The 17,944-nt window shown below is 38.7% G+C and overlaps 1 protein-coding gene across 3 annotated transcripts in view; it reads right to left on the minus strand.

Moving 5' to 3' along the window:
- Positions 1-17,944, minus strand: part of NCKAP5 (NCK associated protein 5) — a 902,113-nt gene that overhangs the window by 849,530 nt on the left and 34,639 nt on the right. For 2 of the 3 annotated variants that reach the window (XM_053918599.1, XM_053918600.1), the window contains exon 2: positions 1,343-1,472. In XM_053918599.1, coding sequence (XP_053774574.1) covers positions 1,343-1,411 — 69 coding nt within the window. In that variant the 5' untranslated portion in view covers positions 1,412-1,472. Of the gene's footprint in view, positions 1-1,342; positions 1,473-17,944 lie in introns of those variants that run through there. The other variant, XM_053918602.1, reaches the window with a different exon arrangement.

Consider the following 17,944-nt stretch of genomic DNA (forward strand, 5'->3'; position numbering starts at 1 on the left):
AAAGAGAACCTTTCTTGTGTTGCTCATATCGTGCTATGTGGGCACCTCTGTCCCCTGCCTGGGCATAAGACAGACCCCAGTGGCAGGTTGATATGTAAGAAGTGCTTTCTTTGCCAAAGGAGAGGCAGATAAATCATCTTTTTATCCTATCTCCCCAGAAGTTGCAAAAGGAATAAATATAAACACACACACACAGAGACACACAGACACACACAAATATTCACCACATTCTACCTGGAAATAAAAAGACATAAGAGATGAGAAGAGGACATAACCATTGGAAAGAGACCTTAAAGTACTATTAAAGTTCTTAGTCTCTGAAGAAATGCTGCTCAGTGCATAGCCCACAGAGGCACAGAAGTTGCCTCTAATAAGAAAAGAACTAGACCAAAAAGTCTTTTCTCAATCGCCAGAAACTCACACCTGTGAATAGTTTCTTAGCTTTGTGGTAAATAGCTAATCTGTACATTGGCAGAGTAGGACCTACAGCAGCAGAATTGGAAAAGTGCAACTGATAAATCAACTCAACAAAAATACTACTGAGCACCTACTCTGATCCAGAGTCCGGGCCAGGTGTTGGGAGTATATAAATGAATAAAACACATCCCTCTACAACATGCAAACAAAGGAACTAAGCTAATTTCTATTTCAGGACATGAGCAAAAGGGAAAGGAGTGACTTGCTTGATTTGATTTGTTGCTCTGTTCATAGGTATAGAATAGAAGAGATGGCCAGCACCTCTTAGCTCGTGACTGTGAAAGAGTGACAAACCTTCAAAAATCAGTGGTGTAGTCTATTTCCTTGGACTAACCAGATTCTCATACACAGAAGCAAACCCAACCAAGTGGTTAAGTATGATGCTCATCAGCATTAACACAATTAGAGGAAAGCTTATGGAGAATTAAACTAATTTACATACCTAGGAAGATCTCAGAGTTTCTTTGCTCTTCAATAATTGAAGCTGTGTTGAATTCTTGTTCAACTTATCCCGAAAGTTAAGATAAATGGGTGATGGAACAACTATATATAGGCTTGGCATCTGGCATCAGCTGTACAGTAGTGTTTTTGTATAGGTTAAAGTCTACTTCGGCTGGAATTAATGTAATTATATTTAATGTTGACAGATTATGACATTTGCCTATTAAGACACTATACAAACATTCCAATAATTTACTGGCTTTTGACTCTGTAAAAAATAAATGAAACAAAATCCCGGGGGATATTGCTAATGGGGTAACTGGAATAGAGGTTTGAAAAGCACAGGGTTCAGGAAATAACAGTCAAAGAATAATGCATTTTAAGCCAAAACATATAGAGTGGTAAATGAATATTTAGTACTTACCACAAGACTGCTGTCTAGAGACAGTCTTTTTCCAAAGTCCCTTTTCTCAAGCTGTCTCTTTCCCTCCATGGGTGAAGTTATTTATTTTCCTTTGTGATTTATAAGAATTCCTCTTCTGCCTTCAGGGTCACTGCAAAAAGTGAACACGTTTTCACTATCCAAGTGAACAGTTTTTAGACCCTTGTTTTTAACTTTATAACCAGGGACAAGTGCTGAAGCCAAAAATACCCAGGCCTAAATAATAAGTATAGAACTGGGCTCTCTCAATTCCAAAAACCTCTCCAGGTTGCAAATGTCAGATTCATCTTTATAGAGGCCCCTGTGTTTTTATAGGTTTTGCTCATGGTATTGGGAAATTGGTTTGCAGGTGGAATCAGCAGACTGCAGAAAAAAGCAAACAGTCCATTTCATGCCACACTTGCTCCACACCCATCCTCTACTGGCCAGAATCATTCTGTTGTTGTGCACATGGATGCTGTCTGCAAATTCCATGAAAGCAAACTGACAAACCCACACTCCATAACCAAGAATTGTTGAGCCCAAAACCCAATGAGGGAAAACTGAAACAAACAATATTGTCAATATTTAATTTAAAAATATTTGATTTAAACATATTTGAGGAACATTATTAGATACATTTCCTTTGGGACAGGTTAATTCAGAAAGGTGGAAGACAGACATCATTATTGTCAATGATTATTTGAACACCCACTGCATCTACCGTATGAGATACAGTTAATCCCTTCACTCCACTAAGATTACTTGTTCTAAAATTATTAAGTATTTTGGTTAGTAAGGATGTATCATATGTTAAGCACTAGCTCCTAGTTTTCACCAAGATGTAAAAGGCTCAAAGTAAAATAAATACGTTGGAGTCCAGGCTTTCCTTCTCATTAGCTAAGTGACCTTGAACAAGTCATTGAGCCTCTCTAAAATTTATGTTTCCTAACTGCAATCAAAAACAATCAAATGATGTATGTAAAAATGGTTTAAAGGCAGTGAAATATAACCTACAAGTATGTAAGTTATAATTATACACAGATCACATTACAGACCAGTTAACCTTAAATACTAGTTGACATAATTTAATGTCTTTGATGATTCAGAGGCACTTTGAGATACAGATATGCTCATACTCCACACAAAACACATGGCCAATGTAATGCTGATACAGAAGAGCTGGACTTCTATACCAATCAGTTTTTAATAAAACTGAAAAGAAATAATTTTCAAAACTCTCTCAATTGCTCCATCTCTGAAGAGGATGCAACAGACTCTACTTTACAGCCCACACACAGCACGTGACCTGTTTTTCTTGATTTCCTCCACCAGGAAGAGAGTTAAGATGGCTGTGGCCCAGACAGAGTCTGCCCAAATTACAGTCAATTGTAGGGAACTGATGGACCCCTTTTCCAGCCATAGGCTCCCTCCTCCGTCTGAGTCATTCCACCTCTCGTTTTTCAGAAACATTAATTTTAATTCATTTCTAGTCCACTCAGAAACTTGTAGGAGTCCATTCTGAATTCAGGATAAAATTCACATTTTTCAACATCATGCTCAAGGTCTACTTCCTGCCAACTAGTCTTTTCCAATCCCAAGCACACTAGGCACATTCCTGAGACCATGCTTTTGATCATACTTCTCACCTCCATCTAGTCTATTCCTCCCCTTGCTCCAGTGTCTGGCTCAGGTCCCATCTCCTTCACAATACCTTCCTAGTCACTCCATTTGGCATCTTTCTCTCTCAAGTTTCATACAAGTCCTTAGAGACTTAACTTATTAATCACCATCATCACCTAGAATAGTTCTTTAAATATAGTAAGTTCTTAATACTTGCTTTCTAGTAATCATTAAAAATAAACTCTCAGAAGCATTTTCCAGAATTAAATTAGCTCTGTACTATTACTATAGGCAAAACTACTAGTCAACTGAAATTTGTCTAGGGGGCTCATCTCTCCCACTTTCAGCTATTCCCACCCATTTTGCAACCCCCTCCTCATCTCAGTGACTGGATGTACTGGTAGCTAGCAATATTCTCCATAATAATGAGTCCAACCAGAGAGACTACTCAGCCACTGAGATTTCCTCCTCCCTCAAAAGCATGATTCCTAAGTCTTATTCCAAAGACCCTGAGGGTTGATAAGTCACAACAGATGATCTTTGGATATTTAGCATGTATTTACTCAGTGATTACTATGGAGGATTCAGTGCTTAGAAGTTAATGACACAGCCATGTATAAGAGAGTCTTTATGAAACTGACATTCTATTGGGAACATACAGAAAATAAATAAGCAAGCAAATAACTTCAAATGGTGATAGGTACCCGCTCTGAAGGAAATAACTCCCAGTAGGTGGTGTAATAGTGTCGAATATGTGGAAGGGGAGATTTTTTTTTTTTTTTTTTTTTTTTAGTGAAAAGGAAAGTGGTTTACTCAAGATGCCAGCAAGCTGAGAAGATGGCGGACTCTTGCCTCCAAGCCCATCTTAACATCTCAGTGCAAGAGGAGGTTTTTACTTTTATTTATTTATTTTTTTAACCTCTTTGATTTATTTATTTATTTATTTATTATGCAAACCTTTATTTTATTTTATTTTATTTTATTTTATTTTATTTTAAATAGAATGGTAATGGTGGAAGCCAGCCATGTGGATAAAATAAGGGTAAAGAGCATGCCAGGCAGGGAGACCAGTCTTTCTGCTGGGAAAGAGCTGGGAAAGTTGTGCATGTCCCATAATAGGGGACCAATTCCTCAGGATCAAAGCAAGCTGGAAAGAGAACATGTGAAAAAAGTCCCAGGATGTAAGCAACAACTACGCATACAGGGTCTTGTAGGCCAAGAGAACGTGTTTGTTCTAAACACAATGTTTAAGCTTAGGGTTCATTTTCTATTTTACTTCTTACTAGCTGAAAGCATTAAACAAATTATTTGACATATTTAAGCTTCAGTTGATTCAGTTGTAAAATGACAGTAGTAAAACCTTCATAGTAAGATTGGTATGGTGATTAATGAGATGGTCCATTTAAAGAGCAATGCCTAAAACATAGTAGGTAAGGTTTAAACATTTGATATGTTGGTTATCCCTTCTGGTAAACATGATGAAACTCATCAAGGAGCAACTCTGGTGACTGGATTTTATACTCCATAATAGGCTAATGAGACTGTCATTTTGGGAAACAAGGATCCTTTTGACAGTTCTCAAATAGCCTACATCACTATGTGGAAGGCTGATTGTACAGCTTAACCTGGTCGATTTCTTTTTACACTCTATGGTGCCAATTATAGAGGCACAGATTGACATTCAAAACATTTAGCAACTGACGCAGCACAGGACTGACCAATCAGAAGGACACGGTCCATGACAACAGGCAGTATAAATGTAGCAGTGTGTCCTGGCCAAACTTCAGCCTAAGTGTGTATACTACCTCCCATCCCAAGAACTTGAGATTTTGTGTATTAAACCATAAGGCAATCATGGAAAAGATCAAAGTAAAGTCACACAAAAAGATCAAAGCAACACCTCCCTCTCCCCTCCACGCCCCCAAAAGTGGCACCAGGATATATCAATAAGGGGAGAGATCCACAAAGGAGAAGTCAGGCAGGCTGATGCATTCCACCTGTCAGGGAAAAGGTGTATCCACACTTACTTACACATACCCAGCAAGGACTGCAGGTCTAGAGTGGAAATGAGTATGTCACATCCCAATAACAATTTGGTATTACACTGGCCATTTGTATCATCCAGCAAACTCTCATGTTCAAAGAACACTGTCATTAAAAAATCTAATTTTATTTGATTCCTAGGTAGGGTTACTTATAGAAGAATGTGCTGACCAGCAAATATAAGTAGGAAATCTTTTGGAAATTTACATTTTTAGTACAAATTTGCAATTTGGCATCTGACTCTTTATACTCATTAACTAGATATTTGCTTAGTATATTAGCTCGTACTGCCATAACAGAATACCACAGACTAGGTGGTTTAAACCATAGAAATTTATTTTCTCACAGTTCTGGAGGCCGGATGTTGAAGGTCAAGGTGCCTGCAGGGTTGGTTTCTGATGAGGCATCTCTCCTTTGTTTGCATTTGGCTGCCTTCTCTTTGTGTCCTCACATGGCCTTTTCCTATGCACACATGATTCTGGTGTATCTTCCTTTTCTTCTAAGGACACCAGTCCTATTGAATGAGGCCCCCACTCTTAAGACTTATTTAACCTTAATTACCTCCTAAAAGTCGCGATTGCCATATCTGGTCACATTGTGGGTTAGGGCTTCAACATATGAATTTTCAAGGGATCCATTTTAGTCCATACAGTTAATTTCAGTCAGATTTCAAAGCCTGATCACAGCCCAATGTACTAATAATCAAATTTCTGTGTCTAAACTACTAAGAGAAAACTCTGGGTGTCACTGGCTATGGGAGTGACCCTATCCCTCTCCACTGGTTATTTCACTGTTGGATTTCACTACACCAACTCCCACCATATTCTTCTCTGTATTGCAGGTCAAGAGGTACAAACTACATATTAAGATTTCTTAGTCAGCTGATCAGGTCAAGGCAGTGAGAGATCAGAAGGCAACAGGAAGGCAGAGGCCATTCTGCTTCCAGCTGCAGGTGACCAGCATCATCAGTGGTTGACTACAGGCTCCAGTGACTTCTCTGATACCCACAGCAGCTCAGCATAAGAAAAGGCAGTCACGGCTTCCTGGGCTTTGAGTACCACCACCTTATGCCTTTTGCTCCCTCAACTCTTCCAAAAGTGTCACAAATTTTTTCATGCATTAAATCCCTCTCTGCTTGAACTATTTAGGGTAGTTTCTCATTTCCAGGCTTGACAAGATTGATGCACACCCCATACGGAGATACCTTTGGACATGCAGCCAACTTTCCTTGCACAGCTCCTGGCTTCCTTCTTGTACACAAGCACTTATACACACACTCATACACACATTCTGTGAGCCTTCTGAAATAATAGCATGGACTTAAATGTCCTCCAAGACTAAGTTTCTGGAGAGCAGGGACAATATTTTATGTCCCATGATCCCCTAGATAGCATAATGTCTTATGCATACCAAACTGGCACACACTGGATGAGCACTTGTTGTTTGAATGAGTGAATAAATGAATGAATGTTTGCAGCTGTCTTTGTGAACATGTAAAGAACAGGGCAGCAATAAACATTCCTAAAGCAAAGAAATGCTATAAACATTTATTACACTGAAATTAATTTTTTAGCCAAACATACAGGCATATCCAAGCCTCAAAGAAAACATTTTACCATTATTTTAAAACTATTATCAACCTAAAAATTATTGCTTAGGCCCTGCCTGCACTTAAAAAGTACTATAACCCATTGTGTTCATGTCTTTTCTGTAGCTCTCACAATTCTTTTTATAAAGAACACACATCTTCCCCTGAGTGATGGATTGAAAGCCTCTCCCTCCTTGCATGGGAAGAAAATGGTCAGAAAGTTGAAGGAAGACAGGATATTAAGCATCTATTTTTGATTGATGGTCATTGATACTGATCTCCCCTTCCCCTCACATACATTTCTCTCTGGCTGATGAAAATAATATTTCTTGGTATCTGTAGAAGTCAGAGCTGGTCTTAATAAATTCTCTTTAATTTTCCTCACAGATAGTAATGGCCTTTCAGTGGCAGACCGACTTTTCAATACTCCTAGAGATGTCAGTAATATTTTTTGCTAGACTTCATTAATAAACTGTATAATTTCCAATAACCAAATAACACTTATCAATAAAATCTCAAAGGCACATTTTGTCACACGCACATAGTTGCATACATGCAGGCACACATTCTCATACTCACACACACGCACTTATACACACACTCACACACACACTCTGAGAATAGTTTGCTCCATCTCAATTTCTGCCTCTTCACTTCCCCCGCTCCCCACCCCTGCTTTGAAATTTTAACAGTAGTGCCAGAGCAAATGGAGATACATGGTGGAGCCAAAACGCAGTGGAAGATTTGGCTCCCAGCCCTCTTTGCCACATAAATTTGCATTTGAGCACGTTCCCTTACTTCTGTGAGTCAACATTTCCTAATCATTTCCCAGTAGGTTATTGTGAGGTTCCAATGAGATCATGTATGAAAAAGCCCTTCCACATCTAGAGTCAACATATTTTTCAGTCAACTTCCTTAAGCAACAAACAGTGTAAAATATGACTGTTTACAGCCTCAGTAGCATCCAGAGAGCAAAGACTGTGTCAGTCTCGTTGGCATGTCATCTGCAGCACCCCACCACACTGGCACCTACAAATCTTACAAAGAGTAACTTCAGAATTGAACATGCCAAAGACAAATCAAAAGGGCAGCAAGTTTCCTGTCCCTGACAAGACAGCTCAGCAGATACCCACACTGGCTGCTCCTCAAAATCACCTGGAAGCGTGTATAATACACCAACAAGCAGGCCCCATTGCAGACGGGTAATCTCTAGGGATGCGGGGCCCAGGCACCAGGGCATGGTGACAGCAGCCAGGGCTGGCAACCACTGCTTAGATCAGTGGTTCTCAGACTTTGCTGCATACCAGAGTCACCCAAAGAGTCACTGAGACCCATCCCCAGACCAAAGAAATCAGGATCACTAGGAATGGGACCGAGTCATTATTACTTTAAGATCCCAGAATGACTCCAACACACAGCCAACTGATCACCAGCTGGAGGGGAAAGCATACCCCCTTTCTTGATCTCCTTCCCTTTCTCAAGGGCTGAGGAAAATGCAGCTGTTGGCAGCAGCAACTACCTTTTTTAGCCACTGTTAACAGTTCTTAATCTGCACACTCGGAGTCCAAAGAAGATAAATGTTACATACAAACTATTTGCATCAGGAACTCCCCCACCCCATTCTCTCAGGCTCACTAACAGTCATGCTGGTCTTTTGCTTTGTGCAGAAACTAATGTTGAATAAGAGAACTATCAAATCTAGATTCCAAATTAATCTACAGATATCTTAGAAACTCAGTATGAGGCCATAACTTAGAGAATGAGGGAAAGGATGTCCAATACCAAAGACAAGAGGGGCAGAAAACTGTGACTCAAATGCTTCCAAATCCTGCTCCCCTCCTTCCTCCACACTGTTCTTCATTGTGAACACCTTGCTCTCATTTCAAAGTGCCAATAGCATGGGGGTAAAAATAGAAATTATGAATTTATAAGATTTTTTATAGCTACCAAAGGGAACATTTGAAACTCCTGTCAGCCTTGTATTACAATCTCTTTGTCCCTATCTCTTCTGCCTATGTAAGGGACAGCAGAGGACTTGCCTTCCACTTCAGCATATACACACAACAGTGTCCTTTTGGAAGATACATTGGCTCAATAACCTGCAACTGATACATACATTCGTGAGGTAAATAGGTAAAGGTGTGTGTATAGATGTGCACACACATGTGTATATGTGCGCGTGTATGAGTGTGTGAGTGCACGCCTGCGTGTATGCACATGCACTCTGAGTTGACAGGAAAACTGCCATCTCCATTCTGGACACGAGTATAAAAACATACCAAATGATGTGGTTTTCAACCATAGGGTGTCTATCTGAATCCTAACCTCACCCTGACACTGACTAAGAAGACTGACTGCCAACATACTCCCCAAATGCAGTGTCCACCCCTGCCAGCCAAATTCATGGCTGCAAACTCTCAGCGATGTGGCAACAGCCCTTCTCTTTGAAGTAGAGGAAATTTTTGCCTAATGATGAAAACTGGTTTTAAAAAATGGTTTCATGAGCTCATGTTCATTAAACCTCTCACCCAAGATGTTGTTCAGTAACTTAGAGTTGATGATTAAAAAGCTGGTCAGACCCCTTAAAATCACTGCCCCAGGGCCCCTTCCAGACAAACAGGGCCCCAATACAGAGAACGAGAGCATACAGCAAAGTCTGGGTGTGGGAATCTTGGCTATTGTTCAACATGCAGCTTTGGTAAACTGAAACAGTTAAAAAAATGGTATCAGTTTGAACTCTGTTCCTTAGCAATGGAGGACAGGGAAAACTCTTGGAACCTCTAAAATGTCCAAAATTCTGTAATTTCAAACTCTTATCTTTTAAATCTTTTTAAATTTGAGGTATAATTCACATACTACAAAATTCACCTTTTTAAAGTACACAACTCAGTGTCCACCCTTTCAATTACCCAATGTTTACTTATTTGCTACAGAAACTGGGGGTTGTGTGTCTCTCTCAGCACAGGCACAAAGAAGCCCCCTTGCTAATGCTTGAGCTCCATCAAGCCTGACTATCCCACATCACCATCATTTTGGGTAGCAGCATCCTAAACATCCTAAGTTAAATGCTTCAGCTGAAAAGCTCTGTGATCTTTGAGCAATTTTAGTGACCTTAAGCAATTTAACATCTTGGTTTAAGTTTCCTTATGGATAAAATTAAGAGAATAATGACAGAAATCATCGTAACAAACTTGCTCTGAGGATTAAAATGATGCCTGTTTTAAAATAATGGAGTAGATGTTCAATGACTGTTAGGTGTCATACAACAGAATTCTTTTCCATCAGAATTCAGTAGTATTTATTCAATATTTATTCTGTTCCACACCCAGTGTTAGGCTCTAAAGAATATAGAAATAATATAGAAATAAAGAATATAGAATAAAGAATAGGCTCTAGAGAATAAATAAAATAGGAGAAGGGAGGGAATAAGGGATAAAGAGGGGATAAGGGAGGGGATAAAGAGGAGATAAGGGAGAGGGGAGGGAAGGGAAGAGGAGAAAAGGAGGAGGAGAGAAGAGGAAGGAGAAGGAGGAAGAGGACAAAAAGAAAAGGGAGGAAGAAAGAATGAAAGAAAGAAGATGTGAAATACATATCCTCAAATTTTAAGAAAGTTTAAAACCACAATGGAAATAATGATTTATATATTCATAGTAAAAAGTAAATAAAGAGGTAAATGAATGAATGAATGATTTTAGCATAAAGGAGATTCACTTTCTATTTGGATAATCCTGGTAAACTTGCCTTTATTGTCATCTGAAGTATTTTCAGCTGATTTCCAGACACAAACTATTGCTACATTTTAATAGTGCATGAACCAAAAACTAAGAGGTGGAATGGCAGGGGTTTGGACCAGGATAAGCATTTCAGCTGTGGCTGCTCTTCTCCAACCATCTGTTCTTTCTCTCCCAGTTTTTCTTTGTAAAGATTTTCCCTGCTGTGTAGTTCCCTTCTCTGCCTCTTCTCCATTTATCACTTTAGAAAGGTTTCTAGTTCATTACATGAAATGTCTACATGCTGCCCATAAACTCTTAAGGGAAGTCAGTATAGAAATGAAACAGATAAATAAATAACTTTTAAAAATAAATAAGTTGCGCACATAACCCCAGTGGTTTGGAAGAACAGTTAGATAAGTGACTGGGGAAAAGAATTTTCACACTGTGTCATCTGCTTACGATAATGAGTTAATTAAATTAGAAAAATTCTACTGCCAAAAGCAAAAACATCCAAATACGTGAGATGCAGGGGGAATTATAGGCCATGCTACTAAATGAATTCTGTTCAATCTGTTTTTTCCCCTTTGAGAAGGCTATAGAGGGCTACACTTAAAAAACCATCCAATTTCAAGAGTGTATTTTCCATCTGGGGCCAGTTGGGTAGCGTATGCTCTAAACTCTACAAATCCCACTGAGAGGCAACATGACTTGTTAGGAAAACAGTTTATGAAAAGCAATATCTTGTGAAGATCCAGCAAAAGGTTTAACTGCAATGTCCCCATGTATTGCTGAATTCATTATTTTCCATTAAATGCCTTTGCACACAGTAAAAACACCAAAATGATCCAGAAAATGAATATAGTAAAATAAATCCAAAGCCAATATATTTTTGCTAAGGCCTTAGTTAATAATTAGAATATTTGCAGTTACCTGGAAGCTATTTTCACTTTAAGAGGTTATTCATTCTTCTTTTTAGTCACTTCCTTCCACAACCCTCCTGCTCCAAATAATTCTGATGTTTAAAAAAATACTAAAAGCCTAGTAAATAAAGATTAAGGGATTAAGCCTTAAAAAACCATTAAAATATGATAAAAACAACAGACACACTTCTTAATAAACCATAAAATGTAGAATATGACATTAAACATGTCCTATGTAATAGCAGCTGTCAAAATGAAACATACAAGAAAAGTCTCTAAGAGGTTATCGTCTATTTAGTGTTTAATTAAATTGAGAGTGCTATTCCCTTGTGGGCAGAGAGGTCAATTAAAGTCTTTTTAAAAAGTAAAATATGAGTTCCAGTCAAGATGGTGGTGTTGGCAAATATGGTACTCGATACTTCCCACAACCACATCAAAATTACAACTAAGCTACAGAACCATCATTCAGAACAGCCTGAAATCTAGCTAAACGGAAGTCCTATAACCAAGGATATGAAGAAGCAGCGAAATCAAGACTGGTAGGAAGGGGAGAGATGTGAAACAGGCTGGTTCCACACCCATTTGCGGTGGTTAAAAGTTAGGACGGATATCTCAGCTCCAGAGATCCCTCCTGAGGGATGGTGACAGGTCCCAGCCCCACATCAGAACCCCCAGCCCAGGGTTCCAGTGCCAGGAAGAGCAGTCCCCATAACTTCTGGCTGTGGAAACCAGCAAGAATTGTGGCCGAGAGAGACAGAGGGCTTCTCAAGTCCCAGGTGTTCCTCTTAATGGGTCTGGGATCAGACTGACTTGGACTCATTTGCTCTCAGCTCCAGCATTGGGAAAGGAGCTTTAGAGGTGCCAGGGACATAAGAGGAAGAACAGAATTGTTTGGCCTCAAAACTGCTGGCAGAGGCCATTGTTCTTTTGCTGAACCCTCCACCCACAGAGCCACCATGTGGACCCAATATCTGAGTCTCTATCAACCCTGCTAGCACTGTTCACCCTGTCCTGGTGACTCCCTGAGACCCTGCCCCACCCAGCTTGTAGGCCCACCCAAGCTGTTTCCAGTGGCTTTTCCATACAAGCACCCTCTTCAGCTCATGTTTCAGACTTTTCTAAAATCTCTCAAACAAGCAGCATCTGGCCTCTGCATACCTCTTGCTAAGCAGTCCCAGCTCCAGCACTAGCAGGAAGTCAGCCTTGGTTCACAGCTTGTCCTTTTCTGGGCACCTCCAAGCCCAACACAGATAGCAGGCATCTGCAGATCGCTTTGTATCTCATGCTGGGTGGCCCTGTACAAGGCACAAGCAGTGGCTGACCTTGCACCTTCCAGGAGGCCCCAGAACCAGTGCACCTGGTGGACAGCTTCAGACATGCTGGATTACAACCCTGCCACCTCCATGAGTGACACGTTCAAGGGGCAATCTTGGTGGGCACCAAAGTCTCACCGAAGTGAGTCCTGCTCTGCGGGGTCGGACCCTGCACAGCAGTTCCTCTGCTGTAGTGGCAGCCAGTCTTCATAACCAACTGGCCTGGGGGTCAACCCCTCCCTGTGATGTGCCAACAGCAATGAAGGCTCAACTACAACAGGGCAGTGCACACAGCCCAAACAGGTTGCAACTTGAGTGCCAGCTTAGGGAATGGGGAGGCTGCACCACTGGGCCCTACAGGACACCTACTACACAAGGCTGCTCTACCAAGTCTGGGAGAGATAACAACTCTACCTAATACATAGAAACAAACACAGGGAAGCAGCCCAAATGAGGAGACAAAGAAACAAGTCTCAAATAAAATAACAGGGGAAATCTACAGAAAAAGAACTACATGAAATGAAGGCAAGCAAACTACCAGATACAGAATTCAAAACTATGGTTATAAGGATGTTCATGGAAGTTAGTGAAAACCTCAACATCATAAAAAAGGACATGAAAACCATAAAAAAGAATTAGTCAAAAATGAAGGATACAGTAACTTAAATGAAGAATAATTTACAGGGAATCAACAGTAGAGTACTGAAGCTAGAAATCAAATCAGCAATTTGGAATATAAAGAAACAGAAAATACCCAATTAGAATAGAAAGAAAAAAAAGGAATCAAAAAAATGAGGATAGTGTAAGGAGCTTCTGGGACAATTTCAAGCATATCAACATTCACATCATGGGGGAGTTGGAAGAAGAAGAGAGAGAGCAAGAAATTCAAAACCTATTTGAAAAAATAAAGATGGAAAATTTCCCGAACTGGTAAAGGAAATACATATGCAAGTCCAGGAAGTACGGAGAGTCCCAAACAAGATGAACCCAAAGAGGCCCACACCAAGACATGTCATAATTAAAATGGCAAAGGCTAAAAACAAAGAGAAAATCTTAAAAGCAGCAAGAGAAAGGCAGTTGGTTACGTATAAGAGAGCTCCCAAAGACTGTTAGCTGATTTCTCAGAAAGTTTTTAGGCCAGGAAGGATTGGCACAACATATTCAAGGTTATGAAAAGCAAGGACCTACAACCAAGATTACTCTATTGATCAAAGCTATCATTTAAAAGAGTTACCATATGACTTAGCAATCCCTCTTCTGGGTAGCTATACAAAAAAAAAAAAAAAAACTGAAAATGTTTGTTTGAAAGATATATGTAACCCTATGTACACTGCAGCATTATCACAGTGGCCAATGCATGGAAACAACCAAAGTGTCCTTTTGATAGATGATTGGATAAAGATGATGTGGTACATATATCAATATATAATGGAATGCTACTCAGCCATAAGAAAAGATGAAATACTGCCATTTGTAACAACATGGATGGACCTTGAGAATATTATGCTAAGCAAAAAAAAAAAAAAAAAGAATAGGAATCATTTGTGGATCTCATTAAAATGCAGATTCTGATTCAGCAGGTCTGTATAAGTGGGTGCTTCTGGTCTGCGGATTGTCTGTAATAGTAAAGTATCTGAAACTTAAAATAGGGAACTTCTCAGTCTACATGTAAGAGTGAAATTCTAAGAATTTTCTCATAAAGCTATGCTCATCTAGCTGGATTTTAGGATGACTTTGTTCTTGACATAATCTAAGATAGTTCATGGACTACAGTTTAGACCATGTGCAACAATTCTTATGTTAGCCTCTACTCAGGACATTTGGAAGCCCAGATCCTGAAAGTGTAAATGGTTTTTTGCGGAACTCCTCTCCCCTTATGCACCAATAGTCATTGCCTCTAAAATTAACCCAACAAGGAGCGTCCCTGTCTCCGCTTGATATTACTAGTGAAAGAAGCTCACACTGCCTTATACAGCAGCACAGTTCACGTTTGAGAGTCTTGAATCATTAGAAAGTTGGAATTTGTCTTGAATTCTCACCCACTGGCCATAGCTCTGTTCCCTGGAACAAAGAAAGTTTTCTCTTTCTCAAGCAAAATATTCCAAGTTTCTTTAACATTTTCTCTTGTGTGAAAGTTTCCAGCCTTAACCTTCCTTATCATGGTCTAATAAGTTTTCTAGAACTTGTTGAAAATCTATGAGATAATAATGTTTTTTAGTCTGATTCTCTTAAAAAATACATAAGATATATGCATTTATTCTCTTTGTCAAATATATAAGCCGTAAAAACTTATACAGATTATAGTATGAAAATTGCATACTTTCACTCTCCCCCTTTTTACTCCTCTCCCCAGAGGTAATCATTTGAAGAGGTTTTCAATTTGTTCACCTGCAGAAATATGTAAATATATAAATACTTATTTTTTCTATATAAATGGGGTCAACATCTATTGTTCTGTGACTACATTTTTTTCACCCACCACTCAATACAGATGGGCCTGATTCATTTTTTCACAGCTTCCTGTGACTATGGAACAAATTACAGATGGAGACCTAGATGGGCGCTGCTGTTTCCCAGCCTGAGGCAGTGCTGCCGCGAGCACCGCCTGCGCGTCTTTTCTGCCTGTGCAGGTTTCTCTATAAAGTATGGGTTTCTGGAGGTAGAATTACAACGTAATTGTTTTTAATTTTGAAGAAACTGTCTAATAATCTTCAAAAATATTTTAAGAATCTATATTAGCAGTGTATAAGACTACCTATTTTCCACAGTAATTGCTGGATAGAATCAGTATTAAAACTTCTCCAAATTGATTGGTAAAAGGAAAAAATAGACCTCATTGCTTTAATTTACATTACATGGTTAGTGAGGTTGGGCATCTTTGTATGTATGTTGCTCATTTCAATTAATTTTCTCTGTCTCCTTAAATCATTTCTCCATTTTCCCATTGCTTCTTTTTTACTGCCACATAGAAACCATTAATATATTTTTTAAACCTAAAAACTTTCTTTTATTTTTAAATATAATAGTCTTTTTCCTTTTTTTAAAAATCATTCTTCAAGTACAATGGTCTCCATTTTCTGGCCACTACTCCCACCCACCCCAGCCATCCCCACCTCCCACCCTCAATCCTACCCCTCCTTTGGCTTTGTCCATGTGTCCTTTATACATGCATGTTCCTTGACTTGACCCTTCCACCTTTCCCTCCCATTATCCCCTCCCACCTACCCTCTGGTTACTGTCAGTTTGTTCTTAATTTCAATGTCTCTGGTTATATTTTGCTTGCTTGTTTGTTTTGTTGATTAGGTTCCAGTTAAAGGTGAGATCATATGGTATTTGTCCCTCACCGCCTGGCTTACTTCACTTAGCATAATGCTTTCCAGTTCCATCCATGCTGTCATAAAGGGTAGGAGCTCCTTCTTTCTTTCTGCTGCGTAGTATTCCATTGTGTAAATGTACCATATTTTTTAATGCATTCATTTACTGATGGGCACGTAGGTTGCTTTCAACACTTGGCTATTGTAAATTGTGCTATGAACATTGGGGTGCATGGGTTCTTTTGGTGTTTCAGGATTCTTAGGGTGTAATCCCAGCAGTGGAGTTGCCAGGTCAAAAGGCATTCCATTTTTAGTTTTCTTAGAAACTGTTAATACATTTTAAATATTAAATCCTTATTATAAGTTGTTTCAAATATTTTCTACCAGACAATCTCTTGGTTCTTTACTTTGTTCATCATTTTATAGGATGTTTTCATCTATTTATAATAAATCCATCAACCCTTCCCTTTATACTTTATACTTCTTCCTTTATGCTTTTATAGTTTTATACTTTTTCCTTTATACTTCTTCCATTATGTTTTCTTAATATTTTTATGGTACCATCTGAACATACTTTTGTGTATTGTGCAAAGCATAGATCTAATTTGATCTTTAAAAGGATATTCATTAATTCCGTGATTGAAATTTTCCTCCACTGATTTGAAATGCTCCCTAATAACAACAAAATTCAACATGTTTATGGTTCTTTTCCTTGACTCTTTCTTAATAATAAAAAAGAAACTGATCCACTTGCCTAGCTTTGCACCAATACCACACTGCTTTAATTATGAGGCTTTAATAAATCTTAATAGCTTACAGGTCAAGTTCCCCTTGCTGTTTTTCTGTTTGGAATTTTTCTTGGTTATTTGTGATGTGTTTTTATCTTCCAGTTGAACTTTAGATCAACTCATTAAGTTCTACAAAGTGTAACATATAGATTCTTATCAGGTTAGATTTAACCTTATAGATATTTAGAAGAGAATTTACATCATTATATTCTTGAATCTTCATGTTCAGTAATGGGAATTGTAATTGTTCTCATCCCAGGTTGCCCTCTTTTGCTTTAGAAATTTGTCTTTGATGCTCTTCCAGTCTAGAGGTGCTGTACCTTTCTCCACTCCTCGAGTCTGTAATGGCTTCTGATTCTTTCAACCACTGGAACGTGGCAAAATTATACTGAGGTCTGATGTTAGACCTTAAGAGGACTCGAGACTTCTATCTTCTCTCTTGGAGCCCTGAGATTAGCGTGCTATGAAGAAGCCCACTGTAGCTCACTGAAGGAAGAGAACTAAGGTGCCCTAGTTGACAGCTACACAAACTGTCAGATAGCTGAGTGAGGCCACCTTGAAACCTTCAGCTCTAGTTAAGCCCTCAAATGACCACAGCCATATGAGTGATCTCACCTGAGACCAAAGGAAGAACCATACAAATTGGCAACTCACAAACTCAAGAGAAAAAAATAAGTCACTGCTGTTTTAAGTACCCAAGTATTAGAATGGTTTGTTATACAACAATAGATAATTTAAATAGAATATCCCTTCATTAATTTCAGTCATTGTTCATATCCTTCAATAAAGTGTTACAACTTTCATTAACTAGCACTTGGGAGTATCTTCTTTAAATCCTAGATGTTTATGTTTTTGATGCTCTTGAGATAAAATACATTTTTCAAATTACATTTTGTAATTGGTTATATATAATATAGGAAAAAAAACTACTGATTAATAAACTTCAAAGTTTTGTTTAGCCATTTTCCTGAGTAGTCTTGCTAGTTCTAAATATGCTTATTTTATTCCACTGGACTTTCTAGATAGAAATAGCAACATTTTTGCTTTTCCTTTCCAATATTTACAACTCTTATTTCTTTCTCTAGTCATAACACATAGGCTAAGAGAGCAAGTTGATAATAGAAACTTTTGTTCTTTATTCCAGTGGAATTACTTGCATATTTTCATCAGTGAGTATAAAGTTGTTTTGTTTCTTTTTACTACCAATTACCAGGAAATGTCTACATATTCCTAGACCCCTATAAGTGCTTTAAAATGTGTTGTTTTGAATTTTTAATCTAAAAATTTAACATCCCAAAAGTAA

Source organism: Desmodus rotundus, chromosome 2 (assembly GCF_022682495.2).
Source record: "Desmodus rotundus isolate HL8 chromosome 2, HLdesRot8A.1, whole genome shotgun sequence".
Taxonomy (NCBI): domain Eukaryota; kingdom Metazoa; phylum Chordata; class Mammalia; order Chiroptera; family Phyllostomidae; genus Desmodus; species Desmodus rotundus.